Here is a 25,088-nt window from a genome sequence, read left to right as displayed (position 1 = left end):
GGCCCGGGGTTAGCACGTGGATGCGTCTCTTGGGGTCCACTCCTGAGCCCGCTATGAGGGGTCTCTGGTGTGGCCCAGGTGCGGGGTGCGCACGGCTAACACTGGAACAGCGGGCGCCTCCCTTTCCCGGCCCGATTTGGACCCACAGGCCTGAGAAGGCGAAGCAGGTGGCTCTCTGAAGCCGCGGGGCGACACGCGGGTTTTCGGCTCAGGGGCTGGGGCTGCGGGATGGAGACAGGCGTCACTCCACAACACTCCTCGGCGTAGGCCCTGATCCGTGGGGTGGGCGGTTCCCGCCTCCTGGGCTGTGAGGGCCAGTCCAGCGCTGCCCCGTGTCATCGGACCCCCTCCTGCCATCAGGTTCTTTCTTTCCCTACTTTTGCTGGAGCGGCAGAGGCTGCGCTCGCCTTGGCGGTGGGTCCCCAGGCGCCTGCGGGAGGCGGGCTCAGCACTTCCGTCTTGTGCGGCGGCCCGTGGGCACCTGGAGTCCAGGCCCGGCCCAGGGTGGACGTTGCCGGCCCGGCCACCTGGAGGCCGCCCCGCCTCTTGCCAGCACACAGACTGGGATTCCAGGCACAGCGGGGCACTTTGTTTTCCTGGATTGGAGTCTGGGCTCGGCTGTCAGCACAGCTGTGCTGCCTGAGCCCCGACAGGTGACGGGCCAGCTGTCCCCAGCCGGGTGGGGCGTCCTCCCTCTCACTGCAGGGTTTAACCCTCGCCACCAGGCCGCTCACGCCGCACCCCGGGTGGAGGGGTGGCCGTGCCGGTTTCCTCGCTCTCCCACCTCCCCACCAACCCGCCCCGGGGAGATGCGTCCCGGGTGGATCTTGTTCCCGAGAGGAGCTGCCCTTGGACCTGAGCCACAGCCCCGGCCCGGGAAGGTGGACCCACCAGGTCCAGGGTCCCCGCGTCTTCTTTGCAGAGGCAGAGGAGGTGCCTGGGGCCTGAGTGGCCATCCTCTCCTCTCTCGGGAGCTCTGCTCCCTCACACTTAGCGTGCGGCCACCTGGAGGAGCCCCTCCAAGGCACCCTCTGCGGGCCCTGGGGGCGTGAGAAGGGGAAACTGAAGTGATGTATCTCGGGGGTCAGCGGGCAGAGCTGCTGCCTCCACCTGGAGGCCCTCTGGGCTTTGTAGCTGCTCCCTGCCCCAGCACTCCAGGATGATAGTGGGGAGCCCCCCTTGGTAACTGCCTCCCGCCAGCCAAGTGAGTGAAACCAGCGAGTGTGGAATGAGCCAGTGGGCTGCATGCAGCAGGGCCATGCGGGGCCGTGAGTTTGGGCCTGGGCTCATTGCTGCCACAGCTTCCCTGGGTGGACCGGTGAGTGCAGCCCCAGACCAGGCTGGGGCCTCCTGCAGGACCTGCTGCAGCTGGGGGCAGGGGGCCGGGGGCCCTGCGGCCAGACCATGTCGTCCTAGTGCCATCCTGGCTCCTGAGAGGGGAGGGTGGACACAGCGCTGCGGGGCATCCACGGGACGGTGCGGGGACAGTCCGAGAGCCTGCGGTGTGGCACCTGCACTTCCTTTAGGGAGAGCTCCTCTCGGGTGCCTGCCGCCTGTGGAGCTTGTCTCCACCTGTAGGAAGAGACGTGCGACCCTGGGCTGGGGCTCCTGCTGGAGATGCGTCCAGTGGGGCACATGCCCTCGGTCAGGGCGCTCTGTGCCGCGGGGCCGAGGCCGCCTCCCAGGACGAGAACGGCCTCCACGGCAGGCCCACGGCATGAGTCAGCTCTGGGGGTCGCTCCTGTTTGCAAAATATCTAGCCATTCACACAATTTATGAAACTGTGATATTAGCGTGAAATGTGACACACACGACTGTATACATAGGATGTGTTCCCCTGCCCGTGTTCATGCCTGTGCATGTGTGTGCCCACATGTGTGCAGGGCTCCACCAGCTCTGAGGGGGGCCGTCATGGGTGCCCTCTCTGCTCACCGCCCACTTTCTCTCCCAGGAGCGGGGTCTCTCCCCCTGGGGGACTCCAAGGAACAGGGTGCCCACCCGCAGCCCCTGATCCGCAACTCCAGACCCCAAATGCTTGGAAACCAGAGGCTGTCTCAGACATGTGGTGAGAAGCCACTGCCGGTCCAGCCACCCTGCGTCTGTCTGTGGTTCTCCCAGATCCCCACTGAAACCCTGAGTGTTACTGTTGATGACGGGGCTGTCCAGACCTGCTGGATGGCACCCGATTCCCTCTAAACCCCAAACTCACCTGCACCAGGTGGCCTGGGCCCTTCGGCCCCTCTTGGGGTAGGGCCTGCCCAGCGCTCCAGGGGATGGGGAGGGACAGACTCTGTTGTGTTTCAGAAGGTGGACGCCCTTACAGGGGCACAGGGAAGGGAACGGGTGTTGGGGCAGGTTCCCTCCCATCCGGTGGTGGCTGGGCCCCTTGGGCAGAGTGCAGCCTCTTGGTCTGCTTCCCCTCTGGCCAGGGCAGAGTCTGTCCGTCTGGTCCTTCCTCCTGGGGAGGGGTCCCATGGTGCCTCCCAGGGTCTTCTGGCCTGGACCTGCTGGTGATGAAAAGTGGGTGCTGCCCACAGCCCCTCCTCTTTGAGAGGCCCGGCCTGACCCTGGGCTGAGGGCCTGCTGGTGCCCCCCAATGTGGTCACCTGGGGCACCTGGCCATCTGGGAGGAATTTGAAGATGATGTCTGAGGAGGGATGGCCTGCCTTCCTCTAGACCTGCCCTCGGGTTGTGGGGGCAGAATCCCTGGGGACCCTGGACCTGGTGGGTCCGCCTTCCCGGGCTGGGGCTCTGGCTCGGGTCCAAGGGCAGCTCCTCTTGGGAAGAAGATCCACCCGGGACGCATCTCCCCGGGGCGGGTTGGCGGGGAGGTGGGAGAGTGAGAAACTGGCACTGCTGCCCCTCGACCCGGGGTGCGGCGTGAGCGGGCCCGGCAGCGCGGGTTAAACCCCACTCCGGCAGGGACGTGGGCCGGGCAGCAGGGGCCTGGGACCCTCCCCAGGCGGAAGCCAAGGAGCTTAGTGAACACCTAGTCCCCCTCCCCAGGGACTCATTACACCAGGAATTCGTGTGCATCGAGGGTGACATGCCCCTGGATGGGGGTGAGGGGTCTCGGGCGGGCTCCTGCTGGGCGTGAAGGGCTCTGAGGGGCCAGGACTCCCAGGGGCAGGTGGGGGTTACGGGCCCAGATGGTGCTTGGGGGGCGCTGTGCGAGCTGACGGGGGTGGGACCGCTCCCCAGAGCAGAACCATTGGCCTTGTGGCTGCGCACCCCTGACTCTCTTGGGTCACCTGACCCCAGGTCAGTGAGGAGGGTGGCTGTGGGGGCCCCTGGGCCACACGCTCCGCAGGGCCAGATCTGGATGCTCGAGGCTCTCCTGGATCCAGAGTCGCTGCCTCCACTCCTGCGGGGTGTGGGTCTCCGGGGGTGCCGCTGTAGCACAGGACCACGAGCCGGGGGGCTCAGATCAACAGGAGTGTCCTCAGTCTGGAGGCTGGAGGGCTGAGGTCAAGGGGTTGCAGGCCCAGCCCCCTCTGAGGCTCCAGGGAGGATCCTTCTTGCCTCTTCCAGCTTCTGGTGGCTCTGAGGTTCCTGGACTTGTGGCCACATGACCCCAACTGCTGCCTCCGTCGTCACGTGCCCTCCTCCCCGTGTCCGTGTCTCCTCTTGTTATAAAGACAGCAGACATTGGACTTAGGGCCACCCTAACCCAGCATGACCTCCTCTTAACTAATCACAGCTGCACAGACCCTATTTCCAAACGTCATGTTCTGAGGTTCTGGGTGGATGTGAATTTAGGGGGACACTATTCACCCCAGGACAGCTGACCCCCAAGCCCTCCCTGCTGGAGCTGATGCCCCTGTGAGAGGCCCGAGGCAGCAGGAGTCACCAGACCCCAGTGATACCTCCCTGAGACACACAGAGGAGGGACGCCCTGGGGTGGCCAGGGAGGGCCTCTGGGGGGCCCTGAGCTGAGACCCAGGGCACGAGGAGCCACCCCGCCAGGGGCAGTGGTCAGCGAGGGAGGGCTCTTTGCACAGGTGGCCTGACTTGGCTGACAAGAACCCCCCAGTCCTCCCCAGAGTGGCCGGCCTATGGTGGGTTGGGGGAGATCGGGGACCCACCGGGGGATGTGTAGCTGTGCAGATGACCGTGTCAGGGCCTGTGGCTCCCCGGGCCTGGTGGGAGGCGTTGGCTGAGGCTCGTCCCCCAGGTCGGTGCGTGAGCTCTGAACGTGCTGTCCACTTCCGCTGGACAGGGCAGTAAAAGGGCTGGGTGGACGCGGGCCCGGTGACGACGGACAGACAGAGGGACGGAGCCCAGCCTGGCAGGTTGTTCAGCGCCAGCCCCACAGCTGCGCGGCAGCCACAATGGACTGAGGGGCATTGACGGAAACACAGTTGGCCCCTGATAGCTCGCTAATGGCGCTTCATATTTTTTCATCTAGAAGAATTGTGTGTGTGTGAAAACCGAGTGGGAGATGAAGGCCACTCGATGAAGAGCCTTGAGCCCACCCCTTAAAGGACAAGGCGGGTTCTTTTCTGTTTTTTCCTGTGGCTCAGACAGCTGGCTCTTTAAATATTAATCAGGGGCTATTGAGATGCAAATGCGTGCCCACCACAGAAAGGGCCAGCTGCAGGGCTGGCGCGGAGTGCCCTCCCGCCCAGGTGCAGGCCCGGCCAGCGCCAGCGCCAGGAGGAGGTGACGCGGACGACCCTCCCTGAGGACAGATGGAGTCCTTCACCCCTTGACGGAAGAAAAGCAGAGGCCAGAGGCCTCGTCTCTCCTGTTGGCTTTCCCGGCTTCTGGCCTCAAAACAAGGTGACCTTGCAGGTAGACGCGGGCCGCGAATGGGTGGCCGCCAGCTCGTCTCTGTTGAGTGAGGCTTTGTAAAGCTGCTCGCGTCCCTCTGGGTTCAGACGTTGACTTGGGACAGACGCGCTCACAGGAGGACCAAACCACCGACCTGCCAGGATGCCCTGGACGAGGGAAGGGGGTGCGGCTGGGGTTCTCGAGTCCCCTCCTGGGCCGGAGCAGGTCGACGCGGCATGAAAACTTAGGGAACAGAAGACATTTCCAGAGTGGAACAGGGAGGGTGGGGAGGCAGGGAACAGCAAAGGAAAAGCATGGTTCACACAAATACGACGGGAGGAAGAAAGGCGCCAAGAGCCACGCGGATGCACACCGGTCTGTTTTCTTACGTGTCCCTCTTTATAACAAACACACTGCAAACAAAATAGGATCTGATGCTCGACAAGGAAGACAGATTTTTCTGTTTAAAACGTTTTAATTGTGAATTGGAACACATACAAAAAGTTCATAAAATGTGTGAGCTCACAAAATGTTCACAAACGGGATGTCAGGGTGACGCCCCCAGTCGAGAACTGGAACATCGCCAGGCCCCTGGTGCGCCCCTCCTGCGCCCGCGGCACGAGCATGGCCCCGAGCACGGCCCCGATCTTCGCAGCACAGAGTGCCCCGCGTCTGAGGGCGTTACAGCCGAGGGCACGCAGCACGCCCGCGAGTGTCTCGCGCCGTCCCTCTAGCACGTGGCTGTGGGCTGTCGATCTCTTTGCTATAACTTTTCCATCGTGTGGGTCCATGACACTCATTCGTCCATTCTACTCTTGACAGACGTCTGGGTGGTTTGCAATTTTTGTCTCTTATCGGACATGGGGGAGTGTTTAGGTCATGGAAATTAAAAACGCTACAGATTGGGGCTTTATCCAGAGTCAGTTGTAATTTACACAAAATAAAGTGCACTAATTTTAAGTGCACAGCTCTATGGGCTTTGACACGTGCGCACCAGGGTACCTACCATGCAACTTAGATGTGGAACGTTTCCAGCCCCCAACTATCCCCTTGTTCCCCTCCCCAGCCTAGCCCAGGGAACCACTATCCGTTTCCTGTCGCTGCAGTCGAGACTGTCTTCCTCCCTGAGTTCTGTCTAAGGGGAACCACACGGAGTGGGTTCTTTTGTCTCTGGGTTCATTAGCTCAGCATAATGTTTTCAAGGTGCAAATGTGCGTGTATCAATAATTTGTTCTCTGTATTGATTGCGAAGGATTATTCACCGTGTGGACACAACACAATGGGATCCTCCACCCTCCTGCTGACGGACCCCTGGGCTGTTGCCAGCTTTTTGGCTATTATGAATAAGTCTGCTAAAAACACTGCTCCCGGTCTGTGTTTTTGTTTCCCTTAGGTGGATACCTAGGAGCAGACGGGCTGGACCGTGTGGGAGGACGTGTTTAGTGTCCTCAGAAATGCACACTGTCTTCCCGAGCAGTCGCACCTCTTTATATTCCGACCGCGAGTGGGTGAGTGTTCCCTCCTCCTCCATTTCTGGAAGAGTTTGTGTAGGATGATACCATTTCTTCGTTAAATGTTGACAGAGTCAAGCCATCATCAGTCAAGACATCTCGGCCTGAAGTTTTCCTCGTGAGAAGGGTTTAAATTACGAATCCAGTTCCTTTAATTGTTATGAGGCTATTTGGGATTTGTCTTTCTTCGTGGGTCAGCTGTAGTAATGTCTTTCACGCAGTTTCTTCCTTTCATCTAGGTTGTCAGATCTGTTAGAATAAAGTTGTGCACAATGTTCTCACGCCGTCCGTTCAGTGTCAATAGGATCTGTAGTGATGGCCCCTCTTGCCTTCCTAATATTGGTAATTTGTGTTTTCTCTCCTTTTTGCTTGATCACTGTAGCTAGATGTTTATCCATTTTACTGATATTTTCAGAGAACCAGGTTGAGTTTCACTGATTTTGTTCTCTAATGTCTTGGCCCTGGAAGCGTCTAGTTTTGAGCAAAGGTCTTTGTTGGAAGCCATGGGGTCAGGGCAGGGTACCCCTTCCCTGCAGCCCGGGGCACGGCTCTGCCTTTCAGCTTCTCTTCTTTTCCTGCACCGGATGATTCCTTCTTTTTTGTGAGTTCAGATATAAGGTTTTTTTACGTTTTTCTCAGCATTTCTACATGAGTGCAGCTAAAGGGTTTTTGCAGTCGACTGGCTAACCATGGCGAGATTTTTAAAGGGACAACTTCTAGATTAAGAAAAAGATGAGCAATTCTAAGAGAGATGGGGGGGCGCCTCACCCTGGATGCCAGCACAAGAAGATAAGAGTCCTGGGAGTAGGAAGGAAAGAAACCACCTTGTCCACTACTTGCACAGAAACTATTAGGATTAAAAAGACGTCAGCTTGTTTTGAGCAACGGGCCAGTGATAATCAAGGCAGTTTCGAGAAGTGGGGGCTGAGACCACCAGGTACCAGGATTGACTATGAGGCAGTGACAGTTGGGACCGAGTGGAACACCTGGGCAGGTGGAGAGCCTAGCCGGGAGGCAGGGGTCAGCTGCTACCCACTCAGCCACCTGTGAGCAGATGGGGCACGGCCCAGCTCTGCCCCGAGGCCTTGTGAAGTGGGGAGCTGATCCTGGGAGCGGGCGGGGCAGGTGGTCCCGCAGAGAGCCATCCAAGTGGCAGAAGGTTCAGGAACCACCACCATCACCCAGCCCTGGCTGCCCTTCATTTGCTTGCCTTTTCCTCGGCTATCTGGTAGTCACGTATCTGCACGGTCTCTCCCAGACTGCCAGTGAAGAGAACTTATGGGTGGCCACGCGCTGGCTCTGACACACCTCCTATCCACCAGCTCCTCACCCTCGTGTGCTGGGTCGGTGAACCCAGCCCATGCACTCAGCAAGAAAGGACGAAGCACTCTACCTGCTCAGCCCCCCGCCTGCCCACTAGATCTTGGCAGAGAGGTCCAGGGTCCCAGGACACTTAGGAGGCTTTTTTTTGGGGTTTTGTTTTAAAAAATTGAGGTGAAATTGACATTAACATAAAATTAATCATTTTCAAGTGAACATCACAGTGTTGTGTAATCATCACCTCAATTTCAAAATATTTCATCACCTCAAAAGGAAATCTGTGCCCATTAGCAGTACTCCCCAGCCTCTGGCAACCACTAGTCTGCTTTCTGTCTCTATGGATTTACCTATTCTGGTAATTTTATTTTGGATAATTTTGGATTATCCAAAATTTTGGATAATTATTTTGGATAATTGGATAATTTTATTCTGGGTATTTTATATAAATGGAATTATATAATAGGTAATCTTTTGTGTCTGGTTCATTTCACTGAGCATAATGTTTCCAAGGTTTATCCATGTCATAGCATGCGTCAGTACTTTATTCCTTTTTATGGCTGAGTAATATTCCATTGTATGGATGGACCACATTTTGTCTGTTGATGGACATTTGGGTTGTCTCCACCTTTTGGCTACTGTGCATAAGGCTGCTATGAACATTGGCATACAAGATTCTGTTTGAGTCCCTGTTTCAAAGATTTATTTATTTATTTTCCCCCCAAAGCCCCAGTAGATAGTTGTACGTCATAGTTGCACATCCTTCTAGTTGCTGTACGTGGGACGCGGCCTCAGCATGGCCGGAGAAGCGGTGCGTCGGTGCGCGCCCGGGATCCGAACCCAGGCCGCTAGCAGTGGAGTGCACGCACTTAACCGCTAAGCCACGGGGCCGGCCCCAGAGTCCCTGTTTCAATTCTCTTGGATATATACCCAGAAGTGGAATTGCTGGATCCTATGATAATTGATCCATGTTTAACTTGTTGAGGAGCTGCCAGACTGTTTCCCACAGCGGCTGTACCATCTTGCATTCTCACCAGCAATGCATGAAGGTTCCAACTTCTCCACATGCTTGCCAACACTGGTTATTCTCTATCAAAAAAAAAATTACAGTCATCCTACTGGTGTCTCATTGTGGTTTTCATTTGCATTTCCCTAATGAGTAAGGATGTTGAGCATCTTTTCATGTGCTTGTTGGCCATCTGTATGTCTTCCTTGGAGAACTGTCCATTCAAGTTCTTTTGAATTAGGGTGTTTGTCTTTTTGTTGTTTAGTTGTAAGAGTTCTTTACATATCCTGGATACTAGACTCTTATCGTATACGACTTACAAGTATTTTCTCCCATTCTGTGGATTGTCTTTTTACCTGCTTGATAATGCCCTTAGATGCAGACAAATTTTCAATTTTGAGGAAGTCCAATTTATCTATTTTTTCTTTAGTTGCTCTTGCTTTTGGAGTCACATCTAAGAATCCACTGCGGAGTCCAAGGTGATGAGGATTTACCTATGTTTTCTTTTAAGAGTTTTAATAGTGGCGGCTCTTATGTTTAGGTCTTTCATCCATTTTACTTCTTGTGTGTGGTATGAGGTGAGGACCCAGCTTTGTCCTCTAGCATTTAGATCCAGCCGTCCCAACACCATTGCTGAAGGGACTGTCCTCTCCCCAGAGTGGTCTTGGCCCCTTGTCAGAAACCATGTGACCATGTGTGCGGGGGTTCATTTCTGGGCTCTCCGTTCCAGTCCACTGGTCTGTGTGTCTGTCCTTATGTCAGCAACATCCTGTTTTGATTACTGTAGCTTTGTAGTAAATTTTTAAATCAGGAAGTGTGAATCCTTCGACTTTCTTCTTTTTCAAGATTGTTTTAGTTATTTGGGGCCCCTAGCAATTCCATATGAATTTGAGGACTGGCTTTTCCATTTCTGCAAAAAGGCCACTGGAATTCTGAAGAGACTTCACTGCCTCTGTGGATCACTTTGCATGGTATCGTCATCTTAACAATATTAAGTCATCCAATCCACGGACACGGGTCCCTTCCATTTATTTAGCTCTTCTTTGATTGTTTGTAGTTTTCAGTGTACAAGTCTTTCACCTCCTCAGTTAACTTTATTCCTAGGTACCTGACACTTTTGGATGCTGTTGCGAACGGAACTGTTTCCTTAGCTTCCTTCTCAGACCGTTCATGGTCTAGAAGAAACATACCTTCCAGTCTTTTTTTTAGAACTATTGTATTTATTTATTTATTTATTTATTTATTTATTCCCCCCAAAGCCCCAGTAGATAGTTGTATGTCACTGCTGCACATCTTTCTAGTTGTTGTATGTGGGACACGGCCTCAGCATGGCCGGAGAAGCGGTGTGTCGGTGTGCGCCCAGGATCTGAACCCGGGCCGCCAGCAGCAGAGCACACGCACTTAACCGCTAAGCCACAGGGCCGGCCCGAAGAAACATACCTGATTTTGTGTGTTGGTCTTGTACCCTGCAACTTTGCTGCATTAGTTTATTACTCCAGCAGGTTTTTTTTTTGTGAATCATTGGAATTTTCTACATGTAGGATCATGTCATCTGTGAATAGAGACAGTTTTACTTCTTCCACTTTCAAAGCCTTTTATTTATTTTCCTTGACTAATTGTTCTGGCTAGACCTCGAGTACAATGTTGAACAGCAGTGATGAAAACAGGCACCCTTGTCTTGGTCCCGATCCCAGGGGAAAGCTTTCAGTTTTTCACTCTTGAGCATGTTGTTAGCTGTGGGGTTTTCGTAAATGCCTTTTATTATGTTGAGGAAGTTCCCCTCTATTCCTAGTTTTCTGAGTAGTTTTTATCATGAAAGGGTGTTGGGTTTTGTCAGATGCCTTTTCTGCGTCAGGTGAGATGATCCTGGTTTTTCCTGTGTTCTGTTCCTGTTCCTACTGCACTGATTGATTTTCTTATGTTGAACCACTCTGGCATTCTCGGGATAAATCCCACTTGGTTATGGCATAAAATCCTCTTAATACGCTGTTAGATTTGTTTTCTAGTATGTTTTTGAGGGTTTTTGCATCTGTATTCATAAAAGATATCGTTGTCTTTGGCTGGCTTTGTCATCAGGGTGATAGTGGCCTCACAGGATGAGTTAGGAAGTGTTCCTTCCTCTTCTAATTTTTTGGAAGTGTTTGGAAAGGGCTGGTGTGAATTATTCTTTAAATTCTTGGTAGAATTCAGTAATGATGCCATCTGGTCCAGTATTTTTCTGCTGGGAGGTATTTGATTACTGATTCAATCTCTACTTGTTACAGATCTTTTCACATTTCTTGTTTCTTCCTGAGTCACTTTTGGTAGTTTGTGTCTCTGGGACTTTGTCCTTTCGTCTGGGTGATCTGATTCACTGGCACACAATTGTGCACAGTTCTCTTATAATCCTTTTTGTTTCTGTAAGGACAGTAGTAATGCCCCCACTTTCTTTTTTGATTTTAGTTATTTGCATCTTCTCTCTCTTTTTTTGTCAGTCAAGCTGAAGGTTCGTCAATTATGTTGACGACTTTAGGAGTTTTAAAGGTCAATTTCCTGATAAGTGAGTTCCACCTTACTCAGTGGCATAGAGACTGAATCCCTGAGGATGAAGGTCCCGTGGTGTCCTTCTACTGCAAGGACACACGGGGAGGTCAGCACGGGAAAGGACTCGGGGGACAGGCTGTCAGGCTGCTAGCTGAGCAAGGGAACTCCTCAGCAGAGGGATGCAAGTAGCTGCCTCAGAATTGGAGACGGCGTCCTTCCCAGGAGTCTGGGTCACTTCCAAAAGCGGCGTTGATCCTCAGGGAGCCAGGAGTGGCCAGCACATGCGGCAAAATTCAAGACAAACAAAGATGGCCCCCAAATCCCTTCATATGGAAATGAACATCCCCCTCTACTACTTGATGGGAGAAAGAGCAAACCAGAATTTCTAGAATTCACAGACAAGGCCCACAGTATCCCATGGGACCCGCAGATGCAGCCAAGGGCCCTTAGCTGCATTTCCTAGAAATCAGGAGGAGGGACAGAAATGAATGAATGAAGTTTGCAACCCAAGAAGACAGAGAATGAAAGCCTGGAGGACGTGGAAGGAAGGAAAAAGCTAAGAGCACACTGTATGAGAACCAGAAGCCAGAGAAGAGGTGATTGAAGAACCCGGAGCTGGTGTGCTAAGACCAACAAGGAGAAAAGATAGGAAAGCCCAGAACAAACCTCAGGAATGGACAGGGGCCGCCCCCGAGACAGGAGAGATCTGGAAGGCATAAGGGTGCCGCGAACAATGTGGATAATCATAGAGGAAATCGAAGAAGCTACAAACAATAACCGCTCAGGTCACATAGGCGCCGCTCAGTTTTCTGTTTCTTCCTGGACCAGTTTTAATAATCTGTAACATCCTTGAACTCAGCACCGTACTGAAGATCTATCCACTCCTGAAAGCCCGAGGCCTCAGGCGTGCCGACCCCATCCAGCCAGAACCTGGTGGCCTAAGACTGCCAAGCGTCCGGCCCTCCTGGCACAGACACGACAGCCCTGGGAACGAAGGTCCTGGACCTTCAAAGGGGGCACCCAGAGGTCTCTAATCTGAAGGAGGTCGACAGCGCAGGCCTGGCCTAGCACGTGCTGAGATGCATTTAATCATTGTGTAGTGAAAACCTCTCGGCGAAGGAGGGGACGCCTGGAGCCCCCCCTGGCTTGATGGAGGCTTGCCCACACTCTGCCCCACGTGCGACGTGAGTTGTCCCCTTGCCCCTTGCCCAGGCGCTGGAGCAGGAGGGCAGGCAGGGTGGCTCTCCCTCGAGACAGGCCCCTGCCTGGGCCCACTGCTCTGGAGAGAGCCAACCGCCAGGCCCAGCGGGTCACCTGAGCACAGCCACTGCCCGGTGGACAGTGCTGGCCTCCCGCGTCCCCGAGAGCAGGCAATGGCACGGGCGGGCCTCCCCTTCCAGGCTCTTTCCAGTGAGCCCCGGCTTCCTGGCCCTGACTCTACAGGTCAAGCTCAGGGCCGACGTTTCTCATCCGGGGTGGGCCCTCGAGGTGGAGAGTCAGCGTCACCTCCGTGTCTTCCAGCAGCAGTGGGGGCAGGACACAGAGGACTCAGCATGTGCCTGCGCACCTTCTGGGCTGAGGAACTTTCTGAAATGCGGCATGGCCACAGGGATAAGCTCTGCAGCTTAGTGTCCCGGCTGGGGCCCAGGTGTGATGCAGTGGCCTGGGTGTTGCTGCCATCCCGCCCAGACATGTGACAGCCATGGGGGTCTAACACTCTGCAGGGAGAAGCCCCCAGATGGGGGTGGGGGTCTTGGCGCAGCGGGCTTGGCCAGGCAGCGATTTCCAGAGGGCATCGGCTCAAGAGAGTGCGCACGGGAAGATCAGGAGCAATCTTCAATTCCTGGCCCCTCGTCGCTCTCCACCCTTGAGGCCACCCGTCCCCTGCGCTCTAGGCCCACTCAGGGTAGAAGTGGCTGCAGTGGCTCCAGCACACAGACCGAGTCCCACAACACCCAGCTTCCCGCAGCGTCTGCTGCTCCCCCACAGGGCCGAGGGCCTCACCTGGAGCACCCTCCCCAGGCAGATATTTGGTGGGGAAAGGGTGGAAGGAAGAATGGCCCTGATGCGCCCGGGTGCAGCCGTGCGGTGGCCCCTCAGACCCAGACGGCTAACGCTCGCCTCGTGTCCCTGAGCCCCCTCCCCTTCCCTCCGCAGAAGTTCTCTTGGGTTGACTAAGACACAGCGGATCTCATGGGAGCGGAGGGTGGTGCCGGGGGAGCGCCCACGAGTAGCGTTTGGGCTCTTCTCTTCCTCAGGTTGACAGGTGACCCAGCAAACCGTATCAAGTGCTGTATCAGGGGGCCAGGCTGAGCCCCCGCCAGCCTGGAGTGTGACCAGGGGCAGCCTGGTGTCCAGCGAAGGCAGGACTCGGTGGCTCTGAGGGACGTGGGCGCCGGGAGTTGCCAGTGCAAAGGCCCCCACGCCCGACGCGGCTGGGGGGTGAGGGATGGAAAGGATTCGAGGGGGTGGGTGGGGTGACTGCAGTGACCCTGACTTCTGCCCAGTGAGGCAGGGGCCTTGGGAGGGCTGTGAGCGGAGGAGGGATGCCGTCTGACTCTGACGGGAGGGTGGGCTCAGGACAGACTGAAGGCGGAGCTGGTACCGTCTGCTGACGCATCAGGAGGTGGGGGACCCCCAGTCCCAGGAAGGGTGAGGGGCTGCGGGAGGAGCAGGTCTGATGGGTCCTTTGTTTGCCAGGGAGCAGAGACCTCACTCCAGCCACAGCGCCCTCACAATCCGGATCTGGGGTCACCTGTGACGTCCCTCGGGGTGAGTGCACGTTTCTTCTGTCCCAGGACAGGTGTGGGGCTGCCATTTGCTGGGGTGCTGCTGAGCCGAGGGGCCCCTGTGATCGGCCCTAGGGCCTCCCTGTGTCAGTTCTGCCACTGGCTCCAGCCCTGCCCCCAGGCCTAAGGATCACTCCTGTGTGTGTCTTGGGGGGTTCTGGGACAATTGAGGGGCATGCCTGGACTGAGGTCCAGAAAGGAGCCCACAGTCAGGGGCTCTGAGCCCAGGGCCTCCCCTGCCCAAGCCCTGGGTGGCGGCAAGCCCAGCTGGCAGGCACGGGGACCCCCCAAGGCTCCCCCTACAGCTCCTGGCAGGGAGGCCACCCGTAGTTCTGGGCGGGGGTGGAGTGCCTCCTCGGCCCAGGCTTAGCGTCTCCTCAGGCCCCCTGCCCACACTGGGCCCCACAAGGGCACCCCTGTGTGCCCCCACACCCCCACCGTCAGCAGAGCCCCCCAGGAAGGGCTGCCCAGGCACGGCAGCCGGCGGTCAGCTCCACACGGCTGCCGCGGGCAGACTTGCTGGCTCCAGGCTCCTTGTCTGAGGCCCCGTCTGTCCCGAGACAGACACAGGGCGCCTGTTTCCCTGTGAGCAGGAACACGGCCTCTCTGTTGGCACCTGGGCGAGCCCCCAGGCAGGCAGGGGCTTCACACAGACCCGCACTTGTACCCACCTCGGCTCGGTCTCCTGGCCTGAACCACCTGGTTCCAGCCGGACCCTCCACAGTGCGGCCTGTGCCCTGGACGATCAGGGCTAGGGGTGGGGCGGAGGAAGGGAGGGCCGCCCAGTGCCCCCGCCTGCTGCCCCCTGGGTGGGGATCCCCCAACTCCCCAGGATCCTGCGGCCTGGCTGACCAGGGTGGGGGCTGTGCTGCGCAGTGCTTGGCTGTTGTCCAGCAGGGCACCACCCCTCGGGGGCATTCTCCTCCCTCACCGCTGATGCGGGCAGTGAAGGCTCTGGGCCGCACCCAGTTCTCACGGCAGCAGGGCCCCGGAAGACCGCCAAGCAAAAAACAATGAATCTACCTTAACTTGTGACAGCCGGGCCTCAGAATCGTGGCCATGGGGATCCCCACCACCCCAGCGCCCAGCTCCCCCTCCCCCCCTGCGGGTCAGGGAGCAGGAGTCCCCACGCATGAGACTGGGGGGATGTGGTCTTGAAGGAGGAGCAGGGGCGGCCCACCCCAGGAAGGACAAAGGGCTTCTGTCCACGCTCTGCACGCTGGTCACTGAGGGGGAAAGCAGGGCCCAGGCCAGTCCGGAGTGGGGTGTGTAGGTGCACGAACTTGATCACACTGGGGACCCCAGTGGCCCTCCCACCCTGCCCAGGGTCTCAAATCGACTAGGAAACCCCGGCGGCTCCCCGCACGCCCCCCTCCTCGCCGGGTTTGCTTTCCTGGTCATGCAGGCACAGGGCGGCGGCACTGGGTACGGAGACCTCACTCAGAGCAGCCGGCGCGGCCTCCTGCTTTATTCCTTGGGCACAGGCCTGGGCCACCTCTATTTTGGTTCTGGGTACGGCCACTCCCGGGACCTAAAGTAGTCCTTCAGGTCGCGGAGGCTGAGCGGGGGGAAGTAGGGGCCGAGCCTCCTCCGGATCCACCACTTGCCGTCGGTGGCGTGCCTGCCCCAGGGCCGGCTGAACTTGTAGCGGTAGTGCTCGCCCCGGACCCACCTGCGAGGGAGGGCGCCGTCAGCCTCCAGCCCCCCCAGGGCAGCCCGTCTCTGCCTGGAGCTGGGGCTTCTCAGAGGGGCCAGGGCCCCCTCAGAGGGAGAGGCTGCCCAGGGCAAGCCGGAAGGGCCCACATGGGGTCCCCATCACACCCAGGCACCTGACCAGATGATGGCGGGGGCAGGCATGGCTCCAGAAGAGAAGATGCTGCAGGGACCGCGCCGTGACCAAGGAAGGCTCACCGGAAGGTGTCCAGAGCACCCCCCAGGTCCCCATCCCTTCCCTAAAAGACCCCTCCCCTGTGTCCCCTCAGCACGTGCGCGGAGCTGTTGAAAGGGCATGGGGCTGGCTCCTGCCTCTGCGGGGGAAGCCCTGGGAGGCAGCTAAGGCCAAGGTGGTGAGGTCCCGTCTGTGAGGGGAGTCTTACCTGGGGGGGGCCCTGCCTGCAAAAGGGTTGAGGGCCAGCAGGGCCAGGGCCTGGGCGTCGTTGGCCAGAAGCTTGCCTGCCAGGTGGATGACCCACTCGTTGTGCTCGTAGGTCTGGGGGTGACCAGAGGATGGGCACTCAGGCTGCGGCTCCGGGCATGGAGACAGCCGGGCACTCGGAGAGCCCTCTGGACAAGGCCCACAAGGGCCCTCAGGGTGCCCTCCGCTCCCTCCCTCCCCACAGCCCTGCCCGGCCACTCCAGCCATCAGTCTGTCAGCCTGGGTGCAGCTGACTGCAGTGTGGTTGAGGCTGGCCTCCTTGGATGGTGGGCTGCCCTGGGCCCACCCCCATTTCCTTGGTTCAGGTTCCTCTCCAGAGGGGCCGCTGCTTCCCCTTCTTGCTTGTTGGCCAGACGCCTGTGGACTGGGTGGCGGGCCCCCGGCCCTGCTCACTGGCTTGCCTGGGCACCCCCAGCTGTGCTGTCCTATCCTCGGGTGACTCGGATAGAGCAGGCGCTGGGCCCGGCTGTCCCAGCTCTCCCCTCAGCTTTGTCACCTGCCTGCCCTGGGCTCTTGGGTGAGTGACAGGGCCTTCCTGAGACTGTCCATATGGGCAAGATGGGACAGTGACAGTCCTGCACGGCCAGTGGGAGGAAGAGGAGCCCCCAGGCTCACTCTGGCTCAAGGAAACGCTCTGTGATGCTGGCTGCCCAGGTGACAGCCACACCTGTCTTGTCATCTCTGGTGCCAGTGCCTTGAGAAGCTGGCTGTGGCACCCCAGCCCTTGGCACCCAGAGATGCTTGCGTGAGGGTATCTGAGAGAGGCCCCTGGGATGCAGCCAGGGTCTGAGCAACATGGGCACACTTGCCTGTGGTAACCACTGCTGTCCAGAGGGCGGAGCCCGTGTGCGTGGTGGACGCACAGGGAAAGACCCTAAGGAAGTCTGGCCTCGGGCGGGAACCTGGGAGGTCGCCACACGCCACTGCCCAGCCTTGGATCCAGGCCCTGGGTCTCGGCTGGCGTGTGGGGAACCCAGGAAGATTCTCCGCAGTTTACGCTCAACACCGGTTCCTCAGCCTGATCTCCCGCGTCAGCGAGGCCGCGGGGCCCCTGTGAGGCAGGTCGGCGGGCTGTATAGGTGCCCGCAGCCTGCGTGTGCTGTTGGCTCTGATGTCACCTCCGTGGGGTCTCACCTCACCCCCACCTGTCTCCCCACCAGCCCCCCGGTGGGCGTTTCCAGGGCCCGGGTGTTCCCATGAGGCCACTGCAGCCTCAAGGACACTGGAGTGACCGAAGCCTGCCGTCCACTGCCCACTGAGAACACCTGGGACGTGGCCGAGGGGAAGGGAGGGCCTACCTGGAAGGCGGCGAACCACATGAGCCAGTCAAGGCGGTGGTGGTAGGGGGAGATGAGGCACGGCCGCCTCCTCAGGGCGCCCGGCTTGCACTTGAACTCGTACTCCTCCCACACAGCGTCCGGCGCGCTAGCGTTGGGGCTGGCCGTGCCCTGCAGGATGACCTCCGTGCGCTCCTTGGTGATGCTGCCAGAGAGACTGAGTCAGGGCAGACACTGCTCCTGTCCACCCCAGTCCCCTCCAGCCCCAGCAGACCAGGGCGAGGTTGGGGGCCGCAGCTGCAGGTGGAGGAGGAGCGGGGGGGGGGGGGGCCGGCCTCCCCTCATACTGCACGCCTCCCGGACAGGGTCATGGTGGCCCCAGGGGACAGAGAGCAGACCTTGTGACCCCACCCTGGATGGAAATCGCCCGCCTGGCTGGTCAAGCCCAGTCTCTCTCAGAGGTCTTGGGACCCGCATGGCCGCAGGGTGGACGGGGCGAGGTGAGAACCCTCGGCGCGTTACCTTCCAAAGGCCCCATATGTGTTGACGATTCTGAGGGGGTTGAAGGAGCTGTTCATGACCTGCGTGGGGCTCAGCAAGTTGAGGACCACAGGGACGCTGAGCCAGGCGACCAGGATGCCCAGCGCGAGGTTGACCACCTGCCGCACCATGCAGCCTAGCCAGAGGGGGAGAGGCAGGGGGTGAGCACCCAGGCCTGGCCCCCGACCACAGGCAGGCGCCTGGGCCGGCACCCCAGATTCAAGGAAGCCAAGGGGGGGCTGCTGGATCCCTGTCCGGAGTCTGGGAAGGGGCGCCTGCCCACAACCCCCTCTCCCCAAGCCAAGGCTGCTGTGGAAACTGAGGCACGACAACTGCCCTCTTAAGGTGGGCCTGGCTGTCTCTTGCTAAGGATGTGCCAGCACCTCCATGGGCCAGCTGTCCAGGTCCTGGGGATGGAGCAGCGTCCTGAGGTCACCATGCCTCAGTTCCCAGGGACCAGGACGTGAGGTCCGCATGGAGCAGATGGGACTGAGTCACGCTCAGTGCGAGATGCTGTCCTGTCTCCGAGCGCTGCCGGGCTGGCAGGAGGAGAGCTGGTGCTGTCAACACCAGTGTCGACAGGACAGGGAGACTGGCTGGGTTGCCCGAGCCACGTCCCGCCTTCAGGTATCCACCCACCGTATCTCAGCGTGGGCCGGGCCCCTTGGGCTTCCTCCTTCTGCATCTTCAGGACGCGGTCCTTGAGGCCACCAGGCCCAGAGCGAAACAGAAACCCCAAGGTGGCGTCATCGAAGCAGGCGATGCTGGGCACGATGGTCAGCCAGTTCAGGAAGCTCAGGTTCCCGCTGATGATGAGGACCACCTGGAGGGGACAGGCAGCAAGAGAACTGAGGACCGCTGCTTGTGGCAGACCCTGCCCAGGACACCGTGGCTCGGGGCACTTGAGCGGTGGCAGCCTGACCCCCTCCAGCTGCCCGCATTTCACTTGCTCCAGGAGGACTGAGCAACTTGGCAGCGACGCCCAGATTCCACACCCAGAGGCACCGGGCCAAGGTGTCCTGTCCCTTCCCAGGAGCACACGCGGGATGCTCATGCTGATGCGTGTGGTCCAGGCCCCATGCCCCTCCCAGGCTGCAGGCCCAGCCTCTCTCAGACCAGCCCCAAGGACGTCCTCACCCTAAATGATCTTGGAGGCAGATTCTTCCCAGAGCCTCTGGTGAGGACCTAGCCTGCCCACACGTCATTTCCAGCCTGAGTCCCCACTTGGAGGCCGCAGCCAAGGCTGCCCAGATTTCTGACCCACAGAACCGTGAGATGAGAAATGTGTTGTCTGATGCCATTTTGTGTTTGTGGCAATTGCCGTGGTGACTGTTAATCAGTGTAGGCCCAGGGCAGCCTCATGGATGAGCCTCATGGACAGACCCTGCAGTGGGTGCCTGCACGGGGAGGGGCTCTGCCACTAGAAGATGGGGCGCCTGGGGACCTGTGGCCCCTGGATGTTGAGGACCGTGCCCGAGTCACATGGGGGGTGGACAGGCTCCCACCGCTCTCCTGGATTAGGGTTGGGGGAAGCTGTCTGTCATGCACCTGTCTGTCTGCCTGCCGCCCTGTCCTCCACACCCGAGTGACCACACCCAAGGCCGCCCCTTGGGCCTGGGCATCTGTGGGGACGGGTGTGGTGGTCCTTGGTGGTCTGTGCAGCCCACCTTCCCTTGGACGTGGAGTATATGGAGCCCATCTTCCTGAACTTTGATAGCGGCCACAAGGATGGGGCTAGCCCAGGGCTGTCTGCGGGGCGCCTGCCCACGAGGCCAGTCACTGCCCCTCCTCAGAGGCCTTGAATGGCCCCAGCTGGTTCCAGTGCAGGGGCTGGGGCGAGCCTGGACGATGCAGGGTCCAGGAAACCCAAACATGCCTCTTGACAAAACAGCGTGCCGGAGAAATCCCAAAACCATGATGAGAGAGGCTGGGGCCTGCCCCACGTCCCAGACCTGCTGGGCTCACTGCTAGGGACTTGGTGCTAAGTAGGTGACCCATAGGGTGTTTCCCACAAGGGTCACCGCACAAGGGACTCGGGCTGCTGGCCAGCAGCCGAGGAGCAGGGGTCCCGGAAAGAGCGGCTGCGCCTTTCAGACGAGGGGGAGGTAAGACTCTCGAGAGCGCGGGGCGGTGGGAAGGGGCAGGAGGTCTGGGGTGACCTGGGGCGCGGTCACGCAGGGCCACGGCAGGCACAGTTCAGGTGTTTATGGGGACAAGAGCTGCCTCAGGAAAGAGGAAATAGGACAGCAGGAGCCGAGGGTCAGCCGGAGGGAGACGGGGGACAGTGATTCCAGCCGGCAGCTGGGCACCTGAGAATAGCGGCCAGATGGACACTTCAGGAGAGACTTTGAGAATGAGAGGAAACGACACGTAAACAGTCCACCAGGAAAACGGGAACATCGCCACAGAGACGGGGGAATAAAGAGAACTTCATGAAGTTCAACGTGTAAGTATATCTGCACACCTCCCCAGATGGACACATTTCTGGAAGAAATAAGACCTTAGCGAGCAATCGTCACCGGACATGCAGAGCTGGCCACCGTGCGGGACCCGACAGGAGGTCTGCCCCGAGAGCAGACGACCGGTTGTGCTGTCGTGCAGATGAACATGAGGAGGATGCTGCGGCCTCACAGCCCAAGGGCTGGTGGGCAGACGGTCAGAGCACATGCGGAGTCTCGATGACAGACACATGGACGGGGGGCCCCACCTCTTGGCTCCTGGGCCAGCGGCACTCCTCGGCATGTCCTCTCGGACAGTGGGCAGGGATGCGGCATCTCTGTGTGGCCCAGCCCCGGGTCTCGGTGAGCGGACCCGCCTCAGCTGAGCAAAACACAGGTGACACCTCAGCCCTAAATTCCTGAATTTTAACTAAAGCCAGGCCTTGATCCCGGTGATGGGGAGGAATGCGAGGTCACAGACGCCGGCCCGATGAGGGCCGGGCTGCCAAGGGGCGTGTCAGTTCTGTGGAGTACGACAGAGTTTTACGACGTGTGACATGAGATGTCGTGGATTCATGGCTCTCCCTGGATTAATTTGGAAAACTAGTTTTCCTGATTCTGAGCCCAAAAATAACTATTTCTTATTCTTCACTGTCTACGATGTTAACAAACCGCTGTGCCAGCAATGGCCCAGCCCGCACCCGCCCGGCAGTCTCTCTCCCGCCAGCTCCTCTCGGCTGTCAGTCCCCAGGCCTCTGGTTCCGAGCCGCTGGAGCTCCTTGGGGGCGTGGGCTTCCCCCTGAAGTCCACTGGGCCTGGGGCCCTGGGAACGGGCACCTGGTCTGCCGCTGGGACTGCGGTACCGGCAGCTGGGGTGGTGCAGAGGGGAGGGCACGGGGCTGGGGGCTGAGCCCTTTGGGGGGTTGTGGTGGGACGCCCGGGCCCTGTGCTCCCCTTGTGGTGGGCCTGGGCCGAGCTCGCCCAGGATGGACTGGAGCGGGCCCTCTTGCCGTCCCTTCTCCTTGTGGGCTCTGACCTCTGATTTCTCCGCCTGCCCCTCAGGCACTCCCAGCTGCAGCAGCAAGTGACCGAGGGGAAGCGTCGTGGGCGCTCGGCTCCCTCTCTGTGCCCCCCTCTCTGGGATCTCGGCCGCCTGGTGGCTCTGACACCCCTTGATAAGTGCTTGTCACGTCTCGCCAGCTTCCTTGGGGGTGGCTGCTCTGCTGCGTCTGGAGCCCCTTCCTCTTTGAGGCTCAGCTGTACGGCAGCTGAGGCCGCAAGGAGGTGGCGACCAAGAACAAGGACAGACTGCTCTGGAGGGCTGGCCATCTTGATGCAGCTGTCTGGGGCCCTGGGGGTGACAAGAGCATGCTCCAGTGCCTGTGGCCGCCCCAGGTCACCGCTGAGGAGACCCTGGCGCCCTGCAGCCCTCCCACTGGAAAATACCTGCACATCCGACCCCGGGTTCCCGTGAAGATACAGCCAGGGCAGGATGGAGGGGGTGACCAGCTCCCGCCCTCGTCCCCATAGCCCTCAGGGAGGCATGTTCCAGAGGCTGCCCTCTGGCCTAGCCAGGAGGCTCTCCTCCTGTGCCGGCTCACGGGCTGCTGGGCCAGTCGTACCTGCCCCTCAGAGCCAGGACACTCAGACCCACAGATGGCTGATGGGCGCTGGCCAGCTGCCCTCTCCTCACCACTGTCCACCTGAATGGCCCTCTCGGCCTGTGAGGCTGTGTCCTCTGCAGAGACCGGGCTCTGGGAGAAGCCGTCTGCACGCCCCCACCCCTGAGGGATCTGTCTGGGCCATACACTCGCTCCACCAATGCTCATACCATGGACAACGCTCATATCATGGACATCCCCACCACAAAACGGAGCGGGCAGCCTGGTGGTCCTGTGGCGCCAATCTCCCCAGGGGAAGCCAGGCCACCTGCACCCGTGCTGAGGCACGGGCCTACCTTCTGGCCACTGACAGCCTCCTCTGCCCCCAGAAGGCCCAGTGCAGGGAGAGCAGCCCAGAGAGACCCTGGCCAGAACGTGGCTGACCTGAGAGGACCCGATCAGGAAATGACCCTTGTGTGTAACACGCACAGTGTTAAAAGAGTTATAACAGGTGGAAAGAGGATAGATGTTGCTGAAATTTGAATTAGTGATTTAGAAGATCGCTTGAGAGTCCTTCCAGATGTAGTGCAGAAATGAGAGAACTCCTGAGGGAAATGACACAGATCCAGCAGAGTTGACGGCCTCACGATCAATGTTCCAGGAAGAGCCTCCGAGGACAAGGGCCCAGGATGACCGCCAGAGCGAGACACGGGCCCATACCTATTCTGGTGGTTTCTCGTTTCCAAGGATGAATTAGAAGTAAAAACAGTGTAAACATTTAGAATGAAAACTGAAAAAAATAAGAAAAAAACAAAGAAAAGAGAAATGAGGGAAAGGAGGTCCCAGAGGTGCTGGCCAAGCCTCTGTCTGGAAACGGGCACACGAGGCCGCGGGGCAGAGTTCGTGAGCTCCGAGGGAAGGGCCCTCAGCTGCTCTTCTAAGTCCTCGTGGATGGGGTTCCGGGTGCGGACACAGAGGGCTCCAGCTGGATGGTTGCCCATGTACCCCTCCCCAACAGCTAGGCGGGGCCGTCAGGATGAGAGGACAGATCTGTGGTCACACAGTCTCTCAGCAGCAGTGGGAACGTTGGGAAAAGGACGATCAGGACACAGCCACTGGGTCTGGCTGCCAATGAAGAACTGACCTGACACGTGGCCCAGCGGCCGCTCCCCACAGCCCCTCTTTAAACGCCCACCACCGGGGATAAGGACGAGAGGAGAGCCCCAGAGACAGCCCCACCCCAAGCGCCCTCACCGCCTCCTCCCGCTGCTGCTTCCCTGACGCACCTGCCGTCACACCCCAGGTGTGCGCTCCCTCTGGGGCGCTGAGCACAGCCTGTCAGAGAAGAACGCGGGGTCCAGCACTGTGCGCAGAGGGAGCGACAGCCAGCATGTCGCCACCTCCGGGCCTCCACCCGGGGAGCAGGGCTGGCTCCTGGGGGCCCATGGCCACGGCCCACCTGCCTCATCGCTCGGTGGCCCAAGAACACTCTGACTTCGCCGTCCAGGCATGACTGGGATTTCAAGGTTAAAACTCCACAGTGACTTCTGCCTAAGGCCTCTCAGGAGTGAGGAAGTGGGGCTGGAACCTCCTCTGCTGAGCCGACGACTGCATGGTGAGCACAGCAGAGGAAGCGCCCGCACGTGGCTGTGAGTCCGGCAGGACTGACTCCAAGAGAAGGGAACACCAGGCCTGTGCAGCCTCAGCTCTCTGTCTGCAGGTGCTGAGCAAACCCGGCACAGGGAGGGAGCCCTCGGAGGGCAGAGCTTGAAGTTGGGGCAGCTGGGGAGGCTGGCACTCACCACACAGGCGCCGAGAGGGCAGTGCACTGACAGAGCTGCAGGAACCCACAGGGGCCCACAAAGCCCCACCCACTGAGCCACCGGCACGGACGCCTCCACAAGGCCAGGGAGAGAGCAGGACTCGAGGCTGAGCAGTCACGGAGGTCACGTGGGCTGGGGGACTCTTGGGGGCTGTCAAGCCTGTGTGGAGAGACCCAGTGGGAGCCAGGCCGGCAGCAGAGGCCCTGGCAAGGCCCAGTCCTGTGCAAGCCTGTGCGAGGCTGTCCTAGACCTGCCAGAGGGTCTGAAATCAACTGTCAAGATGATGAGGCTGATGTGCAAGTACATTAACGCTTGTTAGGAGAGAGTCCAACGTCACACACCACAGCGGCCTGCATCTGATCCAGAGGGAACAGACACGCGGGTGAGCCAGGAGGAAACAGGCCAATAGGAGCAGAGTCAGAAACAGGAGATGATCTGAAGCTGGTAGATAAGAATGTAAGAACAGCTCTTGTCAACAAATTAAAGGATTTAAAAGAAAACATGGTCATAATTAAGAGAAATATGAAGAAGAGCCAAATGGTAATTCGAGAGCTTAAAGGTAACTTATGGAATGGAAAATCTACCGGATGGGCTTTAGACAAAATTGACAAGTAGGAGGAAAAAGTCAGGGAAGGGTGAACAGAACAATGGAAACTTTTTGTGTGTGTGGGAAGGGGTGAGGAGTGTCCATGCTCTCTGAGCACCACTCCCCAAATCTCTACATGTTCACCCTCCGGAAGCTCTCTGAACTCTGCCCTTTGGGGCTTTCTGGAGGCTTCACTACACAGGCACGATTGATTAAATCATTGGCCATTGGCTCTTTTATTTATTTATTGAGGTCACATTGGTGTATAACATAATATAAATCTCAGGTGTACCTCATTATATTTCGATTTCTGTGTACATCATGTTTACCACCGAAAGACTAACTACCATCCGTCACCGTACACATGTGCCCCATCACCCCTTTTGTCACCTCCCCTCCCCCTTCCTCTCTGGTAAAAACCATTCTAATCTCTGTGTCTATATGTTTGTTTGCTGCTGCTGCTGTTGTTTTTATCTTCCACTTATAAGCGAGATCATACAGTAATTGACTTTCTCTGTCTGACTTATTTCTTTTAGCATAATACCCTCAAGGTCCATCCATGTTGTGCAAACGAAAATGAAACTATGATATACCAAAACTTATGGGATGCAGCAAAAGTGGTACTAAGAAGGAAGTTTATAGCAATACAGGCCTACTTCAAGAAACAAGAAAAATCTCAAACAATCTAACAGTACACATAAAGGAACTAGAAAAAAGAAAAAAAAAAGCCCCAAATCAGTAGAAGGAAG

At 58.3% G+C, this 25,088-nt stretch overlaps 1 protein-coding gene across 1 annotated transcript in view; it reads right to left on the bottom strand.

Moving 5' to 3' along the window:
- Positions 1–14,995: 14,995 nt before the first annotated feature.
- Positions 14,996–25,088, bottom strand: part of LMF1 (lipase maturation factor 1) — a 106,687-nt gene continuing 96,594 nt past the window's right edge. The window contains exons 7-11 of the mRNA XM_058570426.1: positions 18,531–18,714; positions 17,874–18,027; positions 17,373–17,556; positions 16,016–16,128; positions 14,996–15,591 (exon numbers count right to left, since the gene is read on the bottom strand). Of these exons, the coding sequence (XP_058426409.1) occupies positions 15,417–15,591; positions 16,016–16,128; positions 17,373–17,556; positions 17,874–18,027; positions 18,531–18,714 (810 nt within the window). The 3' untranslated portion in view covers positions 14,996–15,416. The remainder of the gene's footprint in view (positions 15,592–16,015; positions 16,129–17,372; positions 17,557–17,873; positions 18,028–18,530; positions 18,715–25,088) is intronic.

The sequence above is a fragment of the Diceros bicornis genome, chromosome 26 (genome assembly GCF_020826845.1).
Source record: "Diceros bicornis minor isolate mBicDic1 chromosome 26, mDicBic1.mat.cur, whole genome shotgun sequence".
NCBI lineage: Eukaryota > Metazoa > Chordata > Mammalia > Perissodactyla > Rhinocerotidae > Diceros > Diceros bicornis.
The sequence above is the reverse complement of the archived record's forward strand: the minus strand, read 5'-3'. Positions and strand labels throughout refer to the sequence as shown.